Genomic DNA, 16,970 nt, shown 5'->3' on the forward strand with positions numbered 1-16,970 from the left:
GGTTAAAAGGGCAGAACTTTTTAGTTTTGGATAGCAGGGAGAGAGGTTAAAAGGCTTGTCAGTTTTTATTGCCGTCTGTGTCCGTTAAGGTAACTCCTATCTGTGGGTCTTGTTTACCATTATCGAAAGTAAAAGAAAATCCCCAAATTTTAGGCTGAAAGTAATAAAGGGGAATATCTTCCAATGGGCACACTAGTTCTGGTGACCTGGGGTTCCCCAAGTTATTCCTGTAATTTGCAGGGATTTCCTCTTACTACTCGTTTTGGCTATGGGACAGGAAGTGAAGGGAAATCTCCACAATGGTACACATATGGCGAAAATAAACCTTACAGGGGGGTTATTACACTCCCTTACGCTACCCAAAACGCAAAAAAAAGCCACACGTTCTGCCTACAGTTCCATTTTCATTCTGCCCGGAAAAAAACAAACAAAAAACAATCACTCTTAAAATGTTACAGTGCACTTCTGGACATGTGACTGTGCCAAGGCACCCCAGCGCTGAGGTACAGTGCCTGACTGATAGTTCCACAAGACTTCATGAGGTCATTGTTCTTCCCACTTTTCTGCTTGCCGAGAGCTATGCAAGGATCTCTCATTCGTTCAGTGGATCTGCTTTCTGCACCTCTCCTCTGCTGCTTGTTGAATATTACCCCACCATTCATCAGATCAACAATCACTATGACAGAAGCTCTGACCAGAGAAAGCAAAGCTTCTTTCACACAGACAGTGAAATGATGAGTGGGGCGGGCAATCAGTGACGAATCATTTGCCTTCTGCACGCGGCTCTTAGTAAATGCCTTTTAACTAATACAAAGAGAAAGCGTTTAATCACTATTATAGTAACGCATACAGGGTTAGTAGGCTAAATCATAATATATCACACAAAATGTAAACTGGAAAAAAGCCATTACAGGTAAAATCTAGACCAATATAAAAACAAATGTACTGAGGGTGGCAGTATGGCATTATACCTGCTTCAGTAAACACTTCCTCATTTTCTCTACATCCACTGGCTCCTCCTTCAGCGCAAATTCCACTATAATGCTTAGCAATGCAGACTGGGGGTATGTACCCTGCACGTTATGTTTCAGCCATTTGTATTTATGGACACCTGTTACAGAGCTGAGCATGGGCTGCCATTTATCCTGTTGGGAGTAAACATATATTCAGAATATTAATACATCATCCCATCATTCTTTTTCTTTACTAGGTTTATGTATAATAAAATGTGTTCACATCAGGAATTCTGACTTTCTTCTGACTTGAAATCTATATGTTTGTTCAGGATAAGCGATACATAGGGGAAAATGTATCAATCATGGAAATCCATCAGCTAGTAACTTCAGCTTGTTCAATTAAGCTTTGAAAATTAAATAAAGAAGTTGACTGGTTGCCATGCACAGCTGCTCTAGTTTTGATACATTCCCAGCATAGTATTTAGCCAAATAAAGTCAGCTAATTATTATTCTTAAAGCGGAGTCCCGTCTTTTTTTTTTTTTTTAATCCTAAAGCCAATCATACATGGATCTAAACTTGGACAGTTTAGCAGGGACCAGCCAAATTTCGATCGATGTATTGGGCATGCTGGTTGTACAAAAGTCAATCTAACAATCGACTTTTGTAAAACCAGCCTGTCAGATTTTCCCCGCATTTAGCGTATTCTGACAGCGGGGAACTCTCCCCACTGTGAGAATACAATAGCTCAGCAAGGAGGATTGAGTGTGTGGATGGGGGAAAAAAAAAAAAAAAAAAAAAAAAAAAAAACACGATTTATGGGCTGCTTTAGTGCAGCCAAAATATAAAACGGAATCAGCACAATGGACATAACTTACATTCAGTAGAATGTGTCCATTGTGCCGATTTTTCTGATTTTTCCGATTTTTCTGTTGGCTGCAATTAAGCTTTATCCAGTATTGTTTGGATTCAAAAGAGCAACTTAGCGATTACATAAGGGACTTAACACCAATGAGAATTCACAGAAAACTATTTTTGTCTCTCAGCCCCCAAATCAGTGACTACACAGGAAATGTGAGCCTTAAAACAATACGGTTTGCCAACGACCAAAACTACAGTGAGCAGAGTATTTTAGGTTGGCAGCTAAACAAGACAGATTGTGTAAAGTCTATAGGACCAGTCCACTGAGGAGGAGACCAATAAGCAATTTGGTCAACACTTAACTTGCATGTTTGCCCTCTCTTCTGCATGTAGCAACATGAGGCAAGGAATTTGTTTCTTAGTGTAGCATAAAAAGTAAAAACTCTAGTAGTAGGTTTATAACAAAAAAAAAAAATGAAATCTTTTCTATGTTTTCTATGATCACTGTAGAAAAACCACGATCAGCCTTTCTAATACACCATACTACTTTTATTTATCTAGAGCAGTGTTTCTCAACTCCAGCCATCAAGGCGCCCCCAACAGGTCATGATTTCAGGATTTCTCTTGGGTGAAATGGATTGAATAATTACTAAGGCAGTGAAACTGATCAAATCACTGGTGCAAAATAATGGCAAGCCTGAAAACATGACCTGTTGGGACGCCTTGAGGACTGGAGTTGAGAAACACTGATCTAGAGTAATACGTCTATATACTTATTCTAATTCTCACAAAGCCTGAAAAGTGAGAAAACCCATGAAGAATAAAAAAAATATTAGATTTGATTATATAAACTGTAAAATATATATGGGACATAGGTTCTTAGTCATAACCATGGGATATATGCAGCTAACTCTACGCAAGTGTTGTGTTTTTTTAATGAGGTTTTTACATGCGTTTTGCATTTGTTTTGTTTTTCTCCTTAAACTGTGAATAACCAGTTAAGAAGAGGGCGGCCAGCGCATCTTTAACAATGGATGAGTCATCAGCTGTCACCTGGGCGGAGGAGGAGGGCGTAGGTAAAAAATAAAATTAAACTGATGTGCCCCACCAAAATCCATACCAGACCCTTCTCTGAGCATACAGCCCAGCAGGCCCAGAAAAGGGGTGAAGGGTAATGAGTAGGCGCCCCCCCCCCCCAAAGCACCTTTTCCTTATGTTGAAAGGGACAAAAACCTCTTTCCCACAACCCAGGCTGGTGGTTGTGGATAACTGTGGGCATGGGGCTTATCCGAATCTGCAAGCCATCTTTAACAAGGGGAACTCAGATCAGATTCTCTGCCCCACATGTGAATGATATGGGGTCCATGCCCCTACCCATTCACCAAAAAGTGTAGTGTAAAAAAATTACAGTAGGCAGTTTTTGACAAGTCCTTTAATTTAAAAAACAATGCCCCCTGGTGAAGACCCATCGTTAATCACGACGACCGTCGCCATTTAAAAAAAATAAAAAATACAAAAAAAAAAAAAAAAAAACACAACACCCGTCTCAAATGCGCAATAGGAAACAGGCTGTGAAGCCGCATAATTATAGATTTAAAGTCAGCAGCTACAGTATTTGTAGCTGCAGATTTCATTTTTTCTGAAGGAGCCTGGAGCTCCTCTTTAAAGGAGAAAAAGAAAAAGCAAAGCGAATGAAAAAAAAAAAACATGTAAAAGTCTTAGTGTGTGGGTGAAGGTCGAAGAAAAACAACGAAACCCGCCAGGGGAAGAGAATGAGGCATTAGGCCTCAGGACAACCTTTTAGGAAAAGTTTTTTTTTTTTTTTTTTTTTTTTTTACAGGATAAAGCTGCCAATTCAAAACCTTCACACAAAAGTGATAAGCATGAGAAGGGTCACCTTACAACTGAGGAGTATTTCTAATAGGTGAGGAGGCATCTAAAAGGATCTAAACAACAATTGTTTTCCAGGTGCACTTGCATTGAGTCTGTATTGACCTATGCAGATCAATGGTGTGGTGTGAAAGAGTCCCAAGCTTAAGGACAACCTCAAAAACAGCCATAAGCCACTACCTGGTAACCACTTTTAAAAAAATATGAAAAAGTTTGCCAAATACTGTATGCCTGTACACAGAAAAAAATAATACAACAGGACATAAAGCACAATCTTTTTACTTACTTTCTGCGACTTAACTGCTATGGGCTTTTTATCCACAGGACTAGAAGGTACTACAAAAGGCTCTTCTTGTTCACCTTCGTCAATACCAATTTTGGTGTCATCTACATCTGCCGATTCAGATTTTTTATGCACTAGCAAGCAAAAATAAAAATGTACATTCATATCCAAAACACAAGAGTGCTAGCCAAAAAAAAAAAAAAGGACAATACAGTACTAAAGTTTTTGGTTATATATTTACCTTTCTTTTTTCGCTTTTCTCGAATGATCCTTTGCACTATTCTCCTCCAGCGAGGTACAGAGCCAAGCAGCTTTAGCTTGGATACAATAGACAAGTCATTACAGACAGCAGGCCGCAGTTCGTTGAAGAGAAATCTGAGGCGTTCTATGACAGGAGCGCACACTTCCTTATAGGAACGTCCTTGTTCCTGATGTGTCTAAGAGTAAACATTAAAATGTACCTCATCATATAAATGTTCAATGCCTTCTACGGTGAGGGGGAAAAAAAAAAAGTATTTGATCCCCTGCTGATTTTGTACGTTTGCCCACTGAAAAAAGAAATGATCAGTCTATAAAGTTTAATGGTAGGTTTATTTAAACAGTGAGACAGAACAACAACCACCACAACAAAAAAGAAAAAAAAAAAAAAAAACATTTGAAAAAAGTTATAAAAATTGGATTTGCATTTTAATGAGTGAAATAAATATTTGATCCCTTCGCAAAACATGACTTAGTACTTAGTGGCAAACCCCTTGTTGGCAATTACAGAAGTCAGACATTTCTTGTAGTCGGCCACCAGGTTTGCATACATCACAAAGGTGATTTTGTCCCAGTCCTCTTTGCAGATCCTCTCCAAGTCATTAAGGTTTTGAGGCTGACGTTTCATAACTTGAACCTTCAGCTCCCTCCACATATTTTCTATGGGATTAAGATCTGGAGACTGGCTAGGCCACTCCAGCACCTTAAAGATGAACTGCAGTCGGCTCACATAATTGGTAATAAAAACACCTTTGCCATTCTGAAGCTTCCCTCCAACTACTTTGCATATTATTTTATATATACTGCGATTCTGTATTTAGCAAATATGCTGCAGAAAGCTCCCTCCACTAGGACAGGCTGCAGCCATTTTAATTGTGGGCAGCTGAAGCTGCTGCCTGTTCACTTCCTGGATTTACACAGAGGCACACCTCCAGCTCTGCAGCTTTCGTTGGTCCTCTTATGACTCCTCACTTCCCTTCCTGGCAATCTCTAGATGAAAAGTTGAAAAAAAATTACTGAAGGTCAGCTTTAATGTGCTTCTTCAGCCACTCCTTTGTTGCCTTGGCAGTGTATTTAGGGTCATTGTCATGCTGAAATACCCATCCACGAACCATTTTCAATGCCCTGGCTGAGGGCATTGAAAAGCATAATGTTTTCATCTCCATGTTTGACGGTGTGGATGGTGTTCTTGGGGGTCATAGGCAGCATTCCTCCTCCTCCAAACACGGCGAGTTCAATTGATGCCAAAGAGCTAGATTTTGGTCTCATCTGACCACAACACTTTCACCCAGTTCTCCTCTGACTCATTCAGATGTTCATTAGCAAACTTCAAACAGGCCTGTACATGTGCTTCCTTGAGCAGGGGCACCCAGCAGGCATGTCAGGATTTCAGTCCTGTAGTCTTACCAATTGTTTTCTTGATGACTATCAAGCTGCCTTGAGATCATTGACAAGATTCTACTGTGTAGTTCTGGACAGATTCCCCATTGTTCTCATGATCATTGAAACTCCACGAGGAAGATTGACAGTGATTTTATGTTTCTTCCACTTTATCATTTTTGCATCAACTGTCGTCACCCTCTCACCAAGCTGCTTGCCGATGGACTTGTAGCCCATTCCAGCCTTGTGTAGGTCTACAATCTTGTCCCTGACATCCTTGGACAGCTCTTTAGTCTTGGCCATGGTCGAGAGATTGGAATCTAAATGATTGCTTCTGTGCACAGGTGTCTTTTATACGGTTAATGAGCTGAGATTAGGCACGCTCCCTTTAAGAGTGCGCCTAATGTCAGCTCGTTAACTATATAGAAGACAACTGGGAGTCAGAAATCTTGCCGATTGCTAATGGAGCAAATATTTATTTCACGCATTAAAATGCAAATTAAATTAGAACGTTTTTCAAATGCCCTTTTCTGGATATTTTTGTTATTCTGTCTCTCACTGTCAAAATAAACCTACCATTAAAATTATATACTGATCATTTGTTTGTCAGTGGGCAAACATACAACATCGGCAGGAAGGAGATCAAATACTTTTTCCCCTCACTGTACTTTGCTCTAGATGTTCAACATGTAACACTAACCTTTATGAGTGAGCACTTGGCTTGGTAAACCACACGACAGACATCGACCACAGACTTTGGCAATGACTTGTGTTTGACCTGATCCACATTCAAAGCAGCATGATGAACCATTGACAGAGCAATATTACCTACAAGGTGAAACAGAATATTGTTTCCAGGAGATCTGCTTAAACGTAAACTCTGAAATATGGTGTAAACAATCGTTACCAGCCATAACATGCTCCTACACACCTAAATCTTCGTGTTTCAGTAGACAACAGAGTAGCAAACGGCCGACTTCTTCCACTGGATGCTCAGGGGGAAAGGTAATTGGAGTGGTCAGGTGGCATTGCTTACAATACCGCTCAATCTGACACAGAAAGTCCTGAAAACACAAAGCACAGCTATTTTGACTCGTATATATCAAAAGGTGCAATACAAACTTCCCATGCTTAAAAAAAATAGTTTGCTGTAAAACCTTGCTGACAGTGCATTGCTACTGAAGTGGACCAGTACAATTTCCAATTATAATGAAATTCTTCCTTTCTAGCACAGCCTGCTCATAACATTATTCGAGTGAAGAGATTCAGCAATTGGCTCCTGTTGCTGTCAAACATATCCTGTGAAGAGGGAGCAGAGGGCAAGTCAAGCTGTACTGTGTGTGTCTTTAAAGATGCACACAGCCTGGCTCAGAAGCAAACCTGCAGGAGCTCTCCCACGGGAAAGCAGTTGCCGATGGTGGCGCGCCAAGAAGAGCACAGGTTCACTCTGTGCAAAACCATTGCTCAGAGCAGGTAAAAATTGGAGCAAAAAGGAGGAGTCGGCGGCAAAGAGAGTCAGGACATCAGTTGGAGAATCCCTGGTGATATAATGTGGATACTGTTTTTGACGTACAGTTTCAAAAATAGGTCCATTCATCATGCTCAACATTTATACTAGTCTACAGATGGCCAACCTTAGAATCTCATTACAATACAACTATGTGTCCCTTTATGAAGCAGTTGCTTGCCCTGGCCTCCCATCTTCTTTATGCAAAGCAGGTACTAGAAGGGCACCGTAGACCTTAAAGAGGAGTTCCCTTAACCACTTCAGCCCCGGACCAATAAACAGCCTAAGGACCAGAGGTCTTTTTACAATTTCGCACTGCGCTGCTTTAACTGGTAATTGCGCAGTCATGCAATATTGCACCCAAACGAAATTTGCGTCCTTTTCTTCCCACAAATATAGCTTTCTTTTGATGGTATTTGATTGCCTCTGCGATTTTTATTTTTTGCGATATAAATGGAAAAAGACTGAAAATTTTGAGAAAAAAATATTTTCTATTTTTGTTATAAGAAAAATCGAATAAACTCAATTATATTCATACATTTAGGGCAAAATTTATTCAGCCACATGTCTTTAGTAAAAAAAATGTCAATAAGTGTATATTTATTGGTTTGCGCAAAAGTTATAGCATCTACAAACTAGAGTACATTTTCTGGAATTTACACAGCTTTTAATTTACGACTGCCTATCTCATTTCTTGAGGTGCTAAAATTGCAGGGCAGTACAACTCCCCCCCCCCCCCCAAATGACCCCATTTTGGAAAGTAGAAGACACCCCAAGGAAGTTGTGGCGAGGCATATTGAGCCCATTGAATATTTTTTTTTGTCCCAAGTGATTGAATAATGACAAAAAAAAAAAAAAAAAAAAAAAGTTTACAAAAAGTTGTCACTAAATGATATATTGCTCACACATGCCATAGTTATATGTGGAATTGCACCCCGAAATATATTCTGCTGCTTCTCCTGAGTACGAGGATACCACATATGTGGGACTTTTTGGTAGTCTAGCTGCGTACGGCACCCCGAAAACCAATCACTGCCTTCAGGGTTTCCAAGGGTGCAAATTTTTGATTTCCCTCCTCACTACCTATCACAGTTTCGAAGGCCATAAAATGCCAAAATAGCACAAACCCCCCCCCAAATGACCCCATTTTGGAAAGTAGACACCCCAAGCTATTTACTGAGAGGCATGTTGAGTCCATGAAATATTTTATATTTTGCCACAAGTTGCAGGAATTTAACTTTTTTTTTTTTTTTTTTGCACAAAGTTATCACTAAATGAAATATTGCTCACACTTTCTATGGGCATAAGTCAAATTACACCCCAAAATAAATTCTGCTGCTTCTCCAGAGTACGGGGATACCATATGTGGGGGACTTTTTGGGAGCCTAGCCACGTACGGGACCCTGAAAACCAAGCACTGCCTTCTGGATTTAAATATAAAATGCTACCAAAAAAAAACTGTTAGCGATCGCAGGGATCAGGCCTGACTCTGCGATCGCTGCAGTTATGTGTTTAGTGTTTTGTAAGTGACAGTGATCGATCGATACTGCACTTGGGTGGGCTGGGCGGAGGGGCAAAACACAGGTGCCAGCAGGTATCTGGGCTGATCCCGCTAACAATGCGTTTTTTGTAACCCTAAACTGCTGGGGACGCTAGTATAGATCTGATCAGATATTGATCTGTTCAGATTCTATACCACTACGGGAGGTTTATGCTTTGCGTGTGGGTGTTAGCGGTACTGGCACTAACCTAGCGCTGCCTGGGGCGACGCAGACCCTGACCCTAAAACCTAATTGATATCACCCGCTGGGTGATCAGGGGGTTAAACCTTTATTGGGTAATAAATGGTGGGTGCCTTGATGCTATAAAAAGCAAACTAACCAGAGTCACCCGTAACACTTATACGGTGATCACTGGTGAAAGGGTTAACTAGGGGCAATCAGGGGGTTCAAATTTTTATTAGGTAGTATATGGGGGTCCCTGGCGCTATATAAAAACCTGACGGGGAACCTAAATAACTAACTGGCTAACCAGCGTCACCAGTGACCCTTATACTGTGATCGCTGGTGAAAGGGTTAACTAGGGGCAATCAGGGGGTTAAAACCATTATTGGGTAGTATATGGGGGTACCTAGCGCTATAAAAACCTGGCGGTGAACCTAAAAAAATAACTAGCTACCTAGCGACACTAGTGACACTAATGACACTAATGCAGCGATCAGAAAAATGATCGCTTAGTGACACTGGCAAAAGGGGGTGAAAGGGTTAACTAGGGGCAATCAGGGGGTTAAAACCATTATTGGGTAGTATATCAGGGTACCTAGCGCTATAAAAACCTGGCGGTGAACCTAAAAAAATAACTAGCTACCTAGCGGCACTAGTGACACTAATGCAGCGATCAGAAAAACGATTGCTTAGTGACACTGGCAAAAGGGGGTGAAAGGGTTAACTCTAGGGGCAATCAGGGGGTTAAACCTTTATTGGGGGGTGGTAGGGGGCTACCCTGGACCTAACACTAACTGCCCTGACAGTTTTTACTTTTACAACTGACACTGAATGCAGTGATCAGTAAATAAATGATCACTGCAATCAGTGACACTGTGACTGGGGGGGGGGGGGGGGGGGGGAGGGGAGTTTGTGTGCCTGTGTGTACCTACATGTCAGTGTAGTGTTGGTGCACACTTACTTTCTGTCTTCTCCTCGTAGTCCGGTCAAAAAGACCGCCCCCCGAGGAGAATGACATCACTTCCTCCTTCCTGTGTATACAATACACAGTGGGAGGAAGCTTCTCATTGGCCAGGAGCGATCGAGAGGGGATGGCCAGAAACCATCCCCTCATCTCGGATCGCTCCTGCAGCGAACCGGACCGCCGTATCCAGCGGGAGGGGGTCCGATCGGACCCCCCATCTGCCGGAAGGCAGGCACGTACATGTACGTGCTTGTGCCTGCCTGTGCCATTGTAATGACATACATTGGCAATACGGCGGTCCTTAAGTGGTTAAAGAAAAAAAAAAAAAATAAATAGGACACTTACCTTTTCCAGGGTCCAGCGATGCGGGGGAACGAAGGTTACCCCCTCCGTTCGGCGGCGCTGGCATTCTAACTGTGGGCACCCAGCTGTGGCTTCACCTGTGGGGAATATGCCATAGAGACCACTTATCTGAAACCTGACCGCTCACTGAAGAAGAGGATACTGGGGTTATGGTAGCTAGCTGCTGCCATAATAACGATATCCCTCTTCAAAGTGCCGACGTATGTCGGTGTGAGCCGGTTCGGATGTGGTTAAATGCAAGTCTACCCAACAATAAATTATAGCCTGGATCAATGAAAAAAAAGGACCAAAAGGTAACAGCATAACATATACCATATTTACATCTCCAAAGAGCTCACCTTAACATTGTGGTCCTGGGTGTTATTGTCAGCTATGGCCTGCAGAAAAGGCTGGGAATGAGCACTCATTGAGAGGCGATGGGCATACAGCTTTGATTTGTTGGGTGTAGTGTTTCCTGGGGAGCTACAATGGTCCTCATCTTTTTCCTCATTGTAACTGTAATGAATCTGACTGGTTTGAAGGCCCCCAGAAAATATAGAAGATTTAAGCCACCCTAGATGAAAAAAAATAAAAATAAAATCAATTAGCACTTTTTAGGCTCGGTTCACACTCTGGCACTCAAGTTACAAGAAAGCCACATCAAAGTAGCGGAGGAACCTTTTCAAAGTTGCTGTGACTTTATGGAGCCTTAAAAAGCATACATCTTTAAAAAGCATGTATCCGTTTGTAAAGTTTACTAAATACCACTTGCTGTAGGTCACCTCATTTATTAGGAGTGCTCCTTTATGTGATCATAATTTCCAAAGAATCAACCGATTTTGATGGTGCATTCATGCCTGGTTTCCCGGTGATGACCGAAAGGCCGCAGCCTCATTAAAGCAATGGGAGGTTGCGGATTCCCGCAGCTAAATTGTAGCCACTCACTCATACAGCGATCATAAACGAGTAATGGGCCCTGGACGCAGGCAATTTGTGTCCAGGGCCGATCACTCTTATGTGACTGCTGCATGAGCGATTACATGCAAATGGCCATGATTAACGGATGGAGCAACACGTTACAAAATATAAAGACACACTATAATTGGTGTTTTTTTAATGATTTCAAGTAAATACTGCCGCAAAGGAACCTTGTTTGCAGAAACTCAATACCAACCCTGCGCCCCCCCCCCCCCCCAAAAAGTGAAAATGACTCTGGAGGACAAATGGTTGATTAAAGAAATTGACTCTTAAAGCAGTATTAAACCCAAAATCAAAAATATCATATATAGCAGCCTACCAATCAGTAGTGGTCAAAAAAACCAAAAACAAAAAAAAAAAAAAAAAAAACCCTTTCTTCCCTCCCCATTTTTACCTGGTTATCTAGCTACACCTTTGGTATCGGAGTGTTTCCACTCTGACAATGTTCCCTCTGTGCACCTTCATCCAGTCTAGGGGGAGGAGAGTTCAATTTAAATACACCAACAAATTGAGGCCAAACTCCAGCTAACTCTGCAGTTACAGTAACAATTTTTATTATAGAATTTTAGAATAAAGGTTTTACATGAATAAATAAAAAGCAGATCATTGTAAATGTCAGCGGTAAATGGTTTGTCTCAGCCCTGTAACTGCTACAGGAGAGCTTGTTCTGTTGAAAAAGAACAGACTTACTGGGCAGATCACCAGATGAACATAAATGAAAGAAAGCCTTAAAAAAAAAAAAAAAAAATAAAAAAAAAAACTAATGCAGCCATCACGTCTAAAGCCGCGTACACACGGGCGGACTGTCTGACGGACTTGAAACGTGTTTCAGCGGACAATCCGCTCGTGTGTGGGCTTCAGCGGACTTTTTCAGCGGACAGTCTGGCGGACTAAGTCTTTCGGAATTTCCGTAATATTGTCCGTCCAAACTTGGTTTCAGCGGACAGTCCGCTCGTGAGTAGGCAAGTTGGACGGACTAAGTATGGCGCATGCTCAGAAAGGATTTACACGGCCGAAGGTTGCATTGCAGTGTATTGGACGTCGTATTTCGAGTCCCGTCGTACGTGCTGTACACGTCATCGTGCAAGCTTTCAGCGGACTGTCTGTTCGTCGTGTGTGGTCAAGTCCGTTCATTCAAAAGTAGGACGGACTGTCTGTCGGATTGTCTGACGAACTTAGTTGGCCAGACAATCCGCCCGTGTGTACGCGGCCTAAGAATTGTAAGCTTCAATAATAAAGGTTTGCTTTTGGGTTTAATACTGCTTTAAGTCCCATGTTATACATCATATGCATATATTATAGAACACGATAAATCTTGCTTACTGGCACACTCAACCTCCACAGGAGATAATGGTGTACTTAATGAGAGATAAGATGCATGGAGACCAAGCAGCAAACCCAGGGTTCTTTCAGTGTCAATGAGCGGAGAAGATAGGCTGCTGATATCTGGGGCTGTAATTACTTCCTGATCAGGCTGCGAGAACAAAAACAATTGATTATTGAAAAGAAACATTAAAACAAGCAGATAAAAATCTAGCAAATGTAGCAGAAAGAAAAAAAGTCAACAAACACGGGTATACAACGATCTACTATATATATATATATATATATATATATATATATATATACACACACACACACACACACACACACACACACACACATACATATATACACACACACACACACCTTTTGAAGGGCGAGGGCCACTTAAGCGACTTGGTAACCGATTGTGGGCCACAGTGAGCGGAGCAGGTGGATGGCATGTCCGTGTCCACTCTGCATTTTCCCCGCACCACGTGTGCAACGCAGTGTACCTTTGGCTTTCCTGCAGTTTTCAATAGACTTCTATTATATTCTGCAGGTTTGGTGCACTTTCAGAAAGCTCACCAAACTCGCAGGTAATAATAGAAGTCTATGGCTCAGTGCAGGTAACCTGCAGTTAAACTGCTCTGCACCTGCGGATCAGTTTGAAAGCAGCCCAGTAACCACTGCAGAAAAGATATGCCTGTATATACACTGTGATTTTAGTAATAAACTGACCTTTAATAACAGTATTCTTTCTATTCTACCCCAGAGCAGGAGGTCACGGGCCACATCAGAGGTTTCCACGGGCCACTGGTTGGGCACCCCTGATCTATCTTATAAATATACACACACACACACACACACACACACACACACACACTATATAAATACACATTTATTCTATGAACAGTAGAAATGTACAAAGTATACTAAAAAAATAGTGCAACTCAATCATACCACATACACCAGAGATATACCATGATGTCATGTCAGTAAACATCTGTACAGTGATGTGAAAAAGTGTTTGCCCCCTCATTTCCTGTTCCTTTGCATGTTTGTCACACTTAAGTGTTTCGGAACATCAAACCAATTTAAACAATAGTCAAGGACAACACAAGTAAACACAAAATCCAATTTGTAAATGAAGGTGTTTATTATTAAAGGTGAAAATAAATCCAAACCATCATGGCCCTGTGTGAAAAAGTGATTGCCCCCCTTGTTAAAACATACTATAACTGTGGTTGTCCACACCTGAGTTCAATTTCTCTAGCCACACCCAGGCCTGATTATTGCCACACCTGTTCACAATCAAGGCATCACTTAAATAGGAGCTGCTTGACACAGTAAGGTCCACCAGAAGATCCTTAAAAGCTACACATCATGCCGAGACCCAAAGAAATTCAGGAACAATTGAGAAAGAAAGTAATTGAGATCTATCAGTCTGGAAAGGGTTATAAAGCCATTTCCAAAGCTTTGGGAATCCAGCGAACCACAGTGAGAGCCATTATCCACAAATGGCGAAGACATGGAACAGTGGTGAACCTTCCCAGGAGTGGCCGGCCGCCCAAAATTACCCCAAGAGCGCAGCGACGACTCATCCAAGAGGTCACAAAAGACCCCACAACAACGTCCAAGGAACTGCAGGCCTCACTTGCCTAAGTTAAGGTCACCGTTCATGCCTCCACCATCAGGAAAAGACTGGGCAAAAATGGCCTGCATGGCAGAGTTCCAAGGAGAAAACCACTGCTGAGCAAAAAGAACATCAAAGCTCGTCTCAATTTCTCCACAACACATCTTGATGATCCCCAAGACTTTTGGGACAACATTCTGTGGACCGATGAGACAAAAGTGGAACTCTTTGGAAGGTGTGTGTCCAAGTATATCTGGCGTAGAAGGAACACTGCATTTCATAAAAAGAACATTATACCAACAGTAAAATATGGTGGTGGTAGTGTGATGGTCTGGGGCTGTTTTGCTGCTTCAGGACCTGGAAGACTTGCCGTGATAAAAGGAACTATGAATTCTGCTGTCTACCAAGAGATCCTGAAGGAGAATGTCCGACCATCTGTTTGTGTACTCAAGCTGAAACGAACTTGGGTTCTGCAGCAGGACAATGATCCTAAACACACCAGCAAGTCCACCACCAAATGGCTGAAGAAAAACAAAATGAAGACTTTGGAGTGGCCTAGCCAAAGTCCTGACCTGAATCCTATTGAGATGTTGTGGTATGACCTTAAAAAGGCCGTTCATGCTCGAAAACCCTCTAATGTAACTGAATTAGGACAATTCTGCAAAGATGAGTGGGCCAAAATTCCTCCAGGACGCTGTAAAAGCCTCATTGCACGTTATCGCAAACGCTTGGTTGCAGTTGTTGCTGCTAAGGGTGGCCCAACCAGTTATTAGGTTTAGGGGGCAATCACTTTTTCACACAGGGCCATGATGGTTTGGATTTTTTTCCACCTTTAATAATAAACACCTTCATTTACAAATTGCATTTTGTGTTTACTTGTGTTGTCCTTGACTATTGTTTAAATTGGTTTGATGTTCCGAAACACTTAAGTGTGACAAACATGCAAAGGAACAGGAAATGAGGAAGGGGGCAAACACTTTTTCACACCACTGTATGTTGTAATTCACAAGACATCATTGATGAAAAAAGCAAGCTTAAAAAAAAAGGAGAAGTCCAGGCTGAGCTCGTTTGGCTGTACTTCTCCTCTGGATCATAGGAGTACAATTAGTTTCGCACTCCTGTAACCAGTTTTCTTTTAAGTGTCAAAACATATGATCTGTCTCTGCACTCACAGGGTGTTCAACTTGTTCACTTGTCCCTGGCAGAGAACACTGCATTTGGTATGGTCCTGGGGAAGCATTCATGGTGGTCAGCAAGATATTGACAAAATGCTTCAACATGTTTAATTTAAAAGGAATAGGGCCAAAGGGCTTTTGGCACTCCTTCCCCTAAGGACCACAGGAGTGCAGTTCGCTCTGCACTACTGTGAATGGTTTTCAGCCGACAGTGAGCTAAAGACCACTGTCGTCTGAAATCACTCAGCAGGGGTTCAAAGTCTGGAAAGACCCCAGCCTCTCAGCGAGCCACCGGGAGACGCAGCCAGTCCCATATTCTCCAGGAGTAACGGGAATGTGTGGATGTTACAAAGCGAGCCAGGGGGCAGGTATACTTATCTCCTATGTATAGTTTACATTTAATGTAAGTGGTGAGACTAATATTTATCATATGCTAATTGATAGTGTGCAGTACGTGTACAGACAATATTAGGTGGGTACCATAGGGCTTAAGTTGCTCAGTCCAATAAACAAACAAACATTCTCAGAAGGTAGACTCCTGTGACTTTCAGAAATATAAAACAGTATTAAAAAGATAGAAGGCACCAGTCACCAATGTTTACCAAGACAGTAAGCTTTAAGTGTTTAGCCTAGTGCTCCTGGTGTTCTCAAACTTAATACTTACTATGTGTATAAAAAGTGGCCATCAAACAATTATCAAAAATACATTGAAATTATTTTCACCAGGAGAGTAGGTTTTTCTGGAAGATTTTTTTTTTCTTGACAAATTACCACAAACTGGTCACATATGAAATCGTCACAGTATAATGTTTCATATTTATAGAATTGAAGTAAACAATTAAAATTGTAAAAAAAAATTTTATGAAATGCAAAGAAATCATAGTATAAATGTAAATAAGAAGCAATTAAAAAACAAATTCAAAAAAGGGGTTAGAAAAAGATTTCCATTCACACCGAAATCCCTTACTGTTGAGTCAAAAATAAAGTCATTCAATATTTGCAATTAGTTGGGCTTGCTTACCTCCATGTAGTGACCCACACAGTAGGCATTCATGGACTCTCTGGTGTCATCAAACTGCAAGGCAGCCTCAAGAGCAACCAAAGGATCCGCACAAGCAAAGTGAGCTAGCAGACAAAGAAAATAGAAACTAAAATCAGCAGTAATATATAGTGTGCATTTAATATGAAAAAAAAAAAAATGTCTATGTGTACTGAATTAGCCACACATCCGTGTGATGTAATGTACAAACTTTCATGTTCTAAGTAACCACAGATGAACCATCATGACCTGACCACTTATCTTTTTGTAAAGAAGTACACTCTGATCACTTCACTCATTTTATGGCTATGGAGGAAGGAAAACCGTAAAAACATACCCATAACTGTTTTTTCTCAAGGAAAGCAATAACAATCTCCCTTCAAAAATGAAGGAGACTAATTGCCAGTTCCACAGAGATAAACTCAGATAAGAGCTATCCAGAGAGTCTGATTAGATTTGGTATTCATCCCCAAGCATTGTGAATTAGCAAATTTGAATGCATTAAAGACAGACAATTATGTCACATTTACATGTTCCTTCTGGTATAGCCCATATGGCAGCTTGTGCTATGCATAGGAGAGCTGTAAATTCGCTTATTGGTAAAATATTTACATACTTGGCTAATGCTTCCAATGTCTTAACTAAACTAGCAGATGTAATCAAATAGTAGACAATGT

The 16,970-nt window shown here is 41.3% G+C and overlaps 1 protein-coding gene across 8 annotated transcripts in view; it reads right to left on the reverse strand.

Annotated features, from left to right (window-relative positions):
- The window catches only part of HERC2 (HECT and RLD domain containing E3 ubiquitin protein ligase 2), a 232,709-nt gene that overhangs the window by 133,871 nt on the left and 81,868 nt on the right, over window positions 1-16,970 (reverse strand). For all 8 annotated transcript variants that reach the window (XM_077482785.1, XM_077482784.1, XM_077482781.1 and 5 more), the window contains exons 25-32: window positions 16,276-16,379; window positions 12,465-12,615; window positions 10,523-10,737; window positions 6,558-6,690; window positions 6,327-6,454; window positions 4,230-4,425; window positions 3,992-4,122; window positions 972-1,145 (exon numbers count right to left, since the gene is read on the reverse strand). In XM_077482785.1, the coding sequence (XP_077338911.1) occupies window positions 972-1,145; window positions 3,992-4,122; window positions 4,230-4,425; window positions 6,327-6,454; window positions 6,558-6,690; window positions 10,523-10,737; window positions 12,465-12,615; window positions 16,276-16,379 (1,232 nt within the window). The remainder of the gene's footprint in view (window positions 1-971; window positions 1,146-3,991; window positions 4,123-4,229; window positions 4,426-6,326; window positions 6,455-6,557; window positions 6,691-10,522; window positions 10,738-12,464; window positions 12,616-16,275; window positions 16,380-16,970) is intronic.

The sequence above is a fragment of the Lithobates pipiens genome, unplaced genomic scaffold, assembly GCF_037356315.1.
Source record: "Lithobates pipiens isolate NorthernLeopardFrog02 unplaced genomic scaffold, aLitPip1_a1.2 Scaffold_16, whole genome shotgun sequence".
Taxonomy (NCBI): Eukaryota; Metazoa; Chordata; class Amphibia; order Anura; family Ranidae; genus Lithobates; species Lithobates pipiens.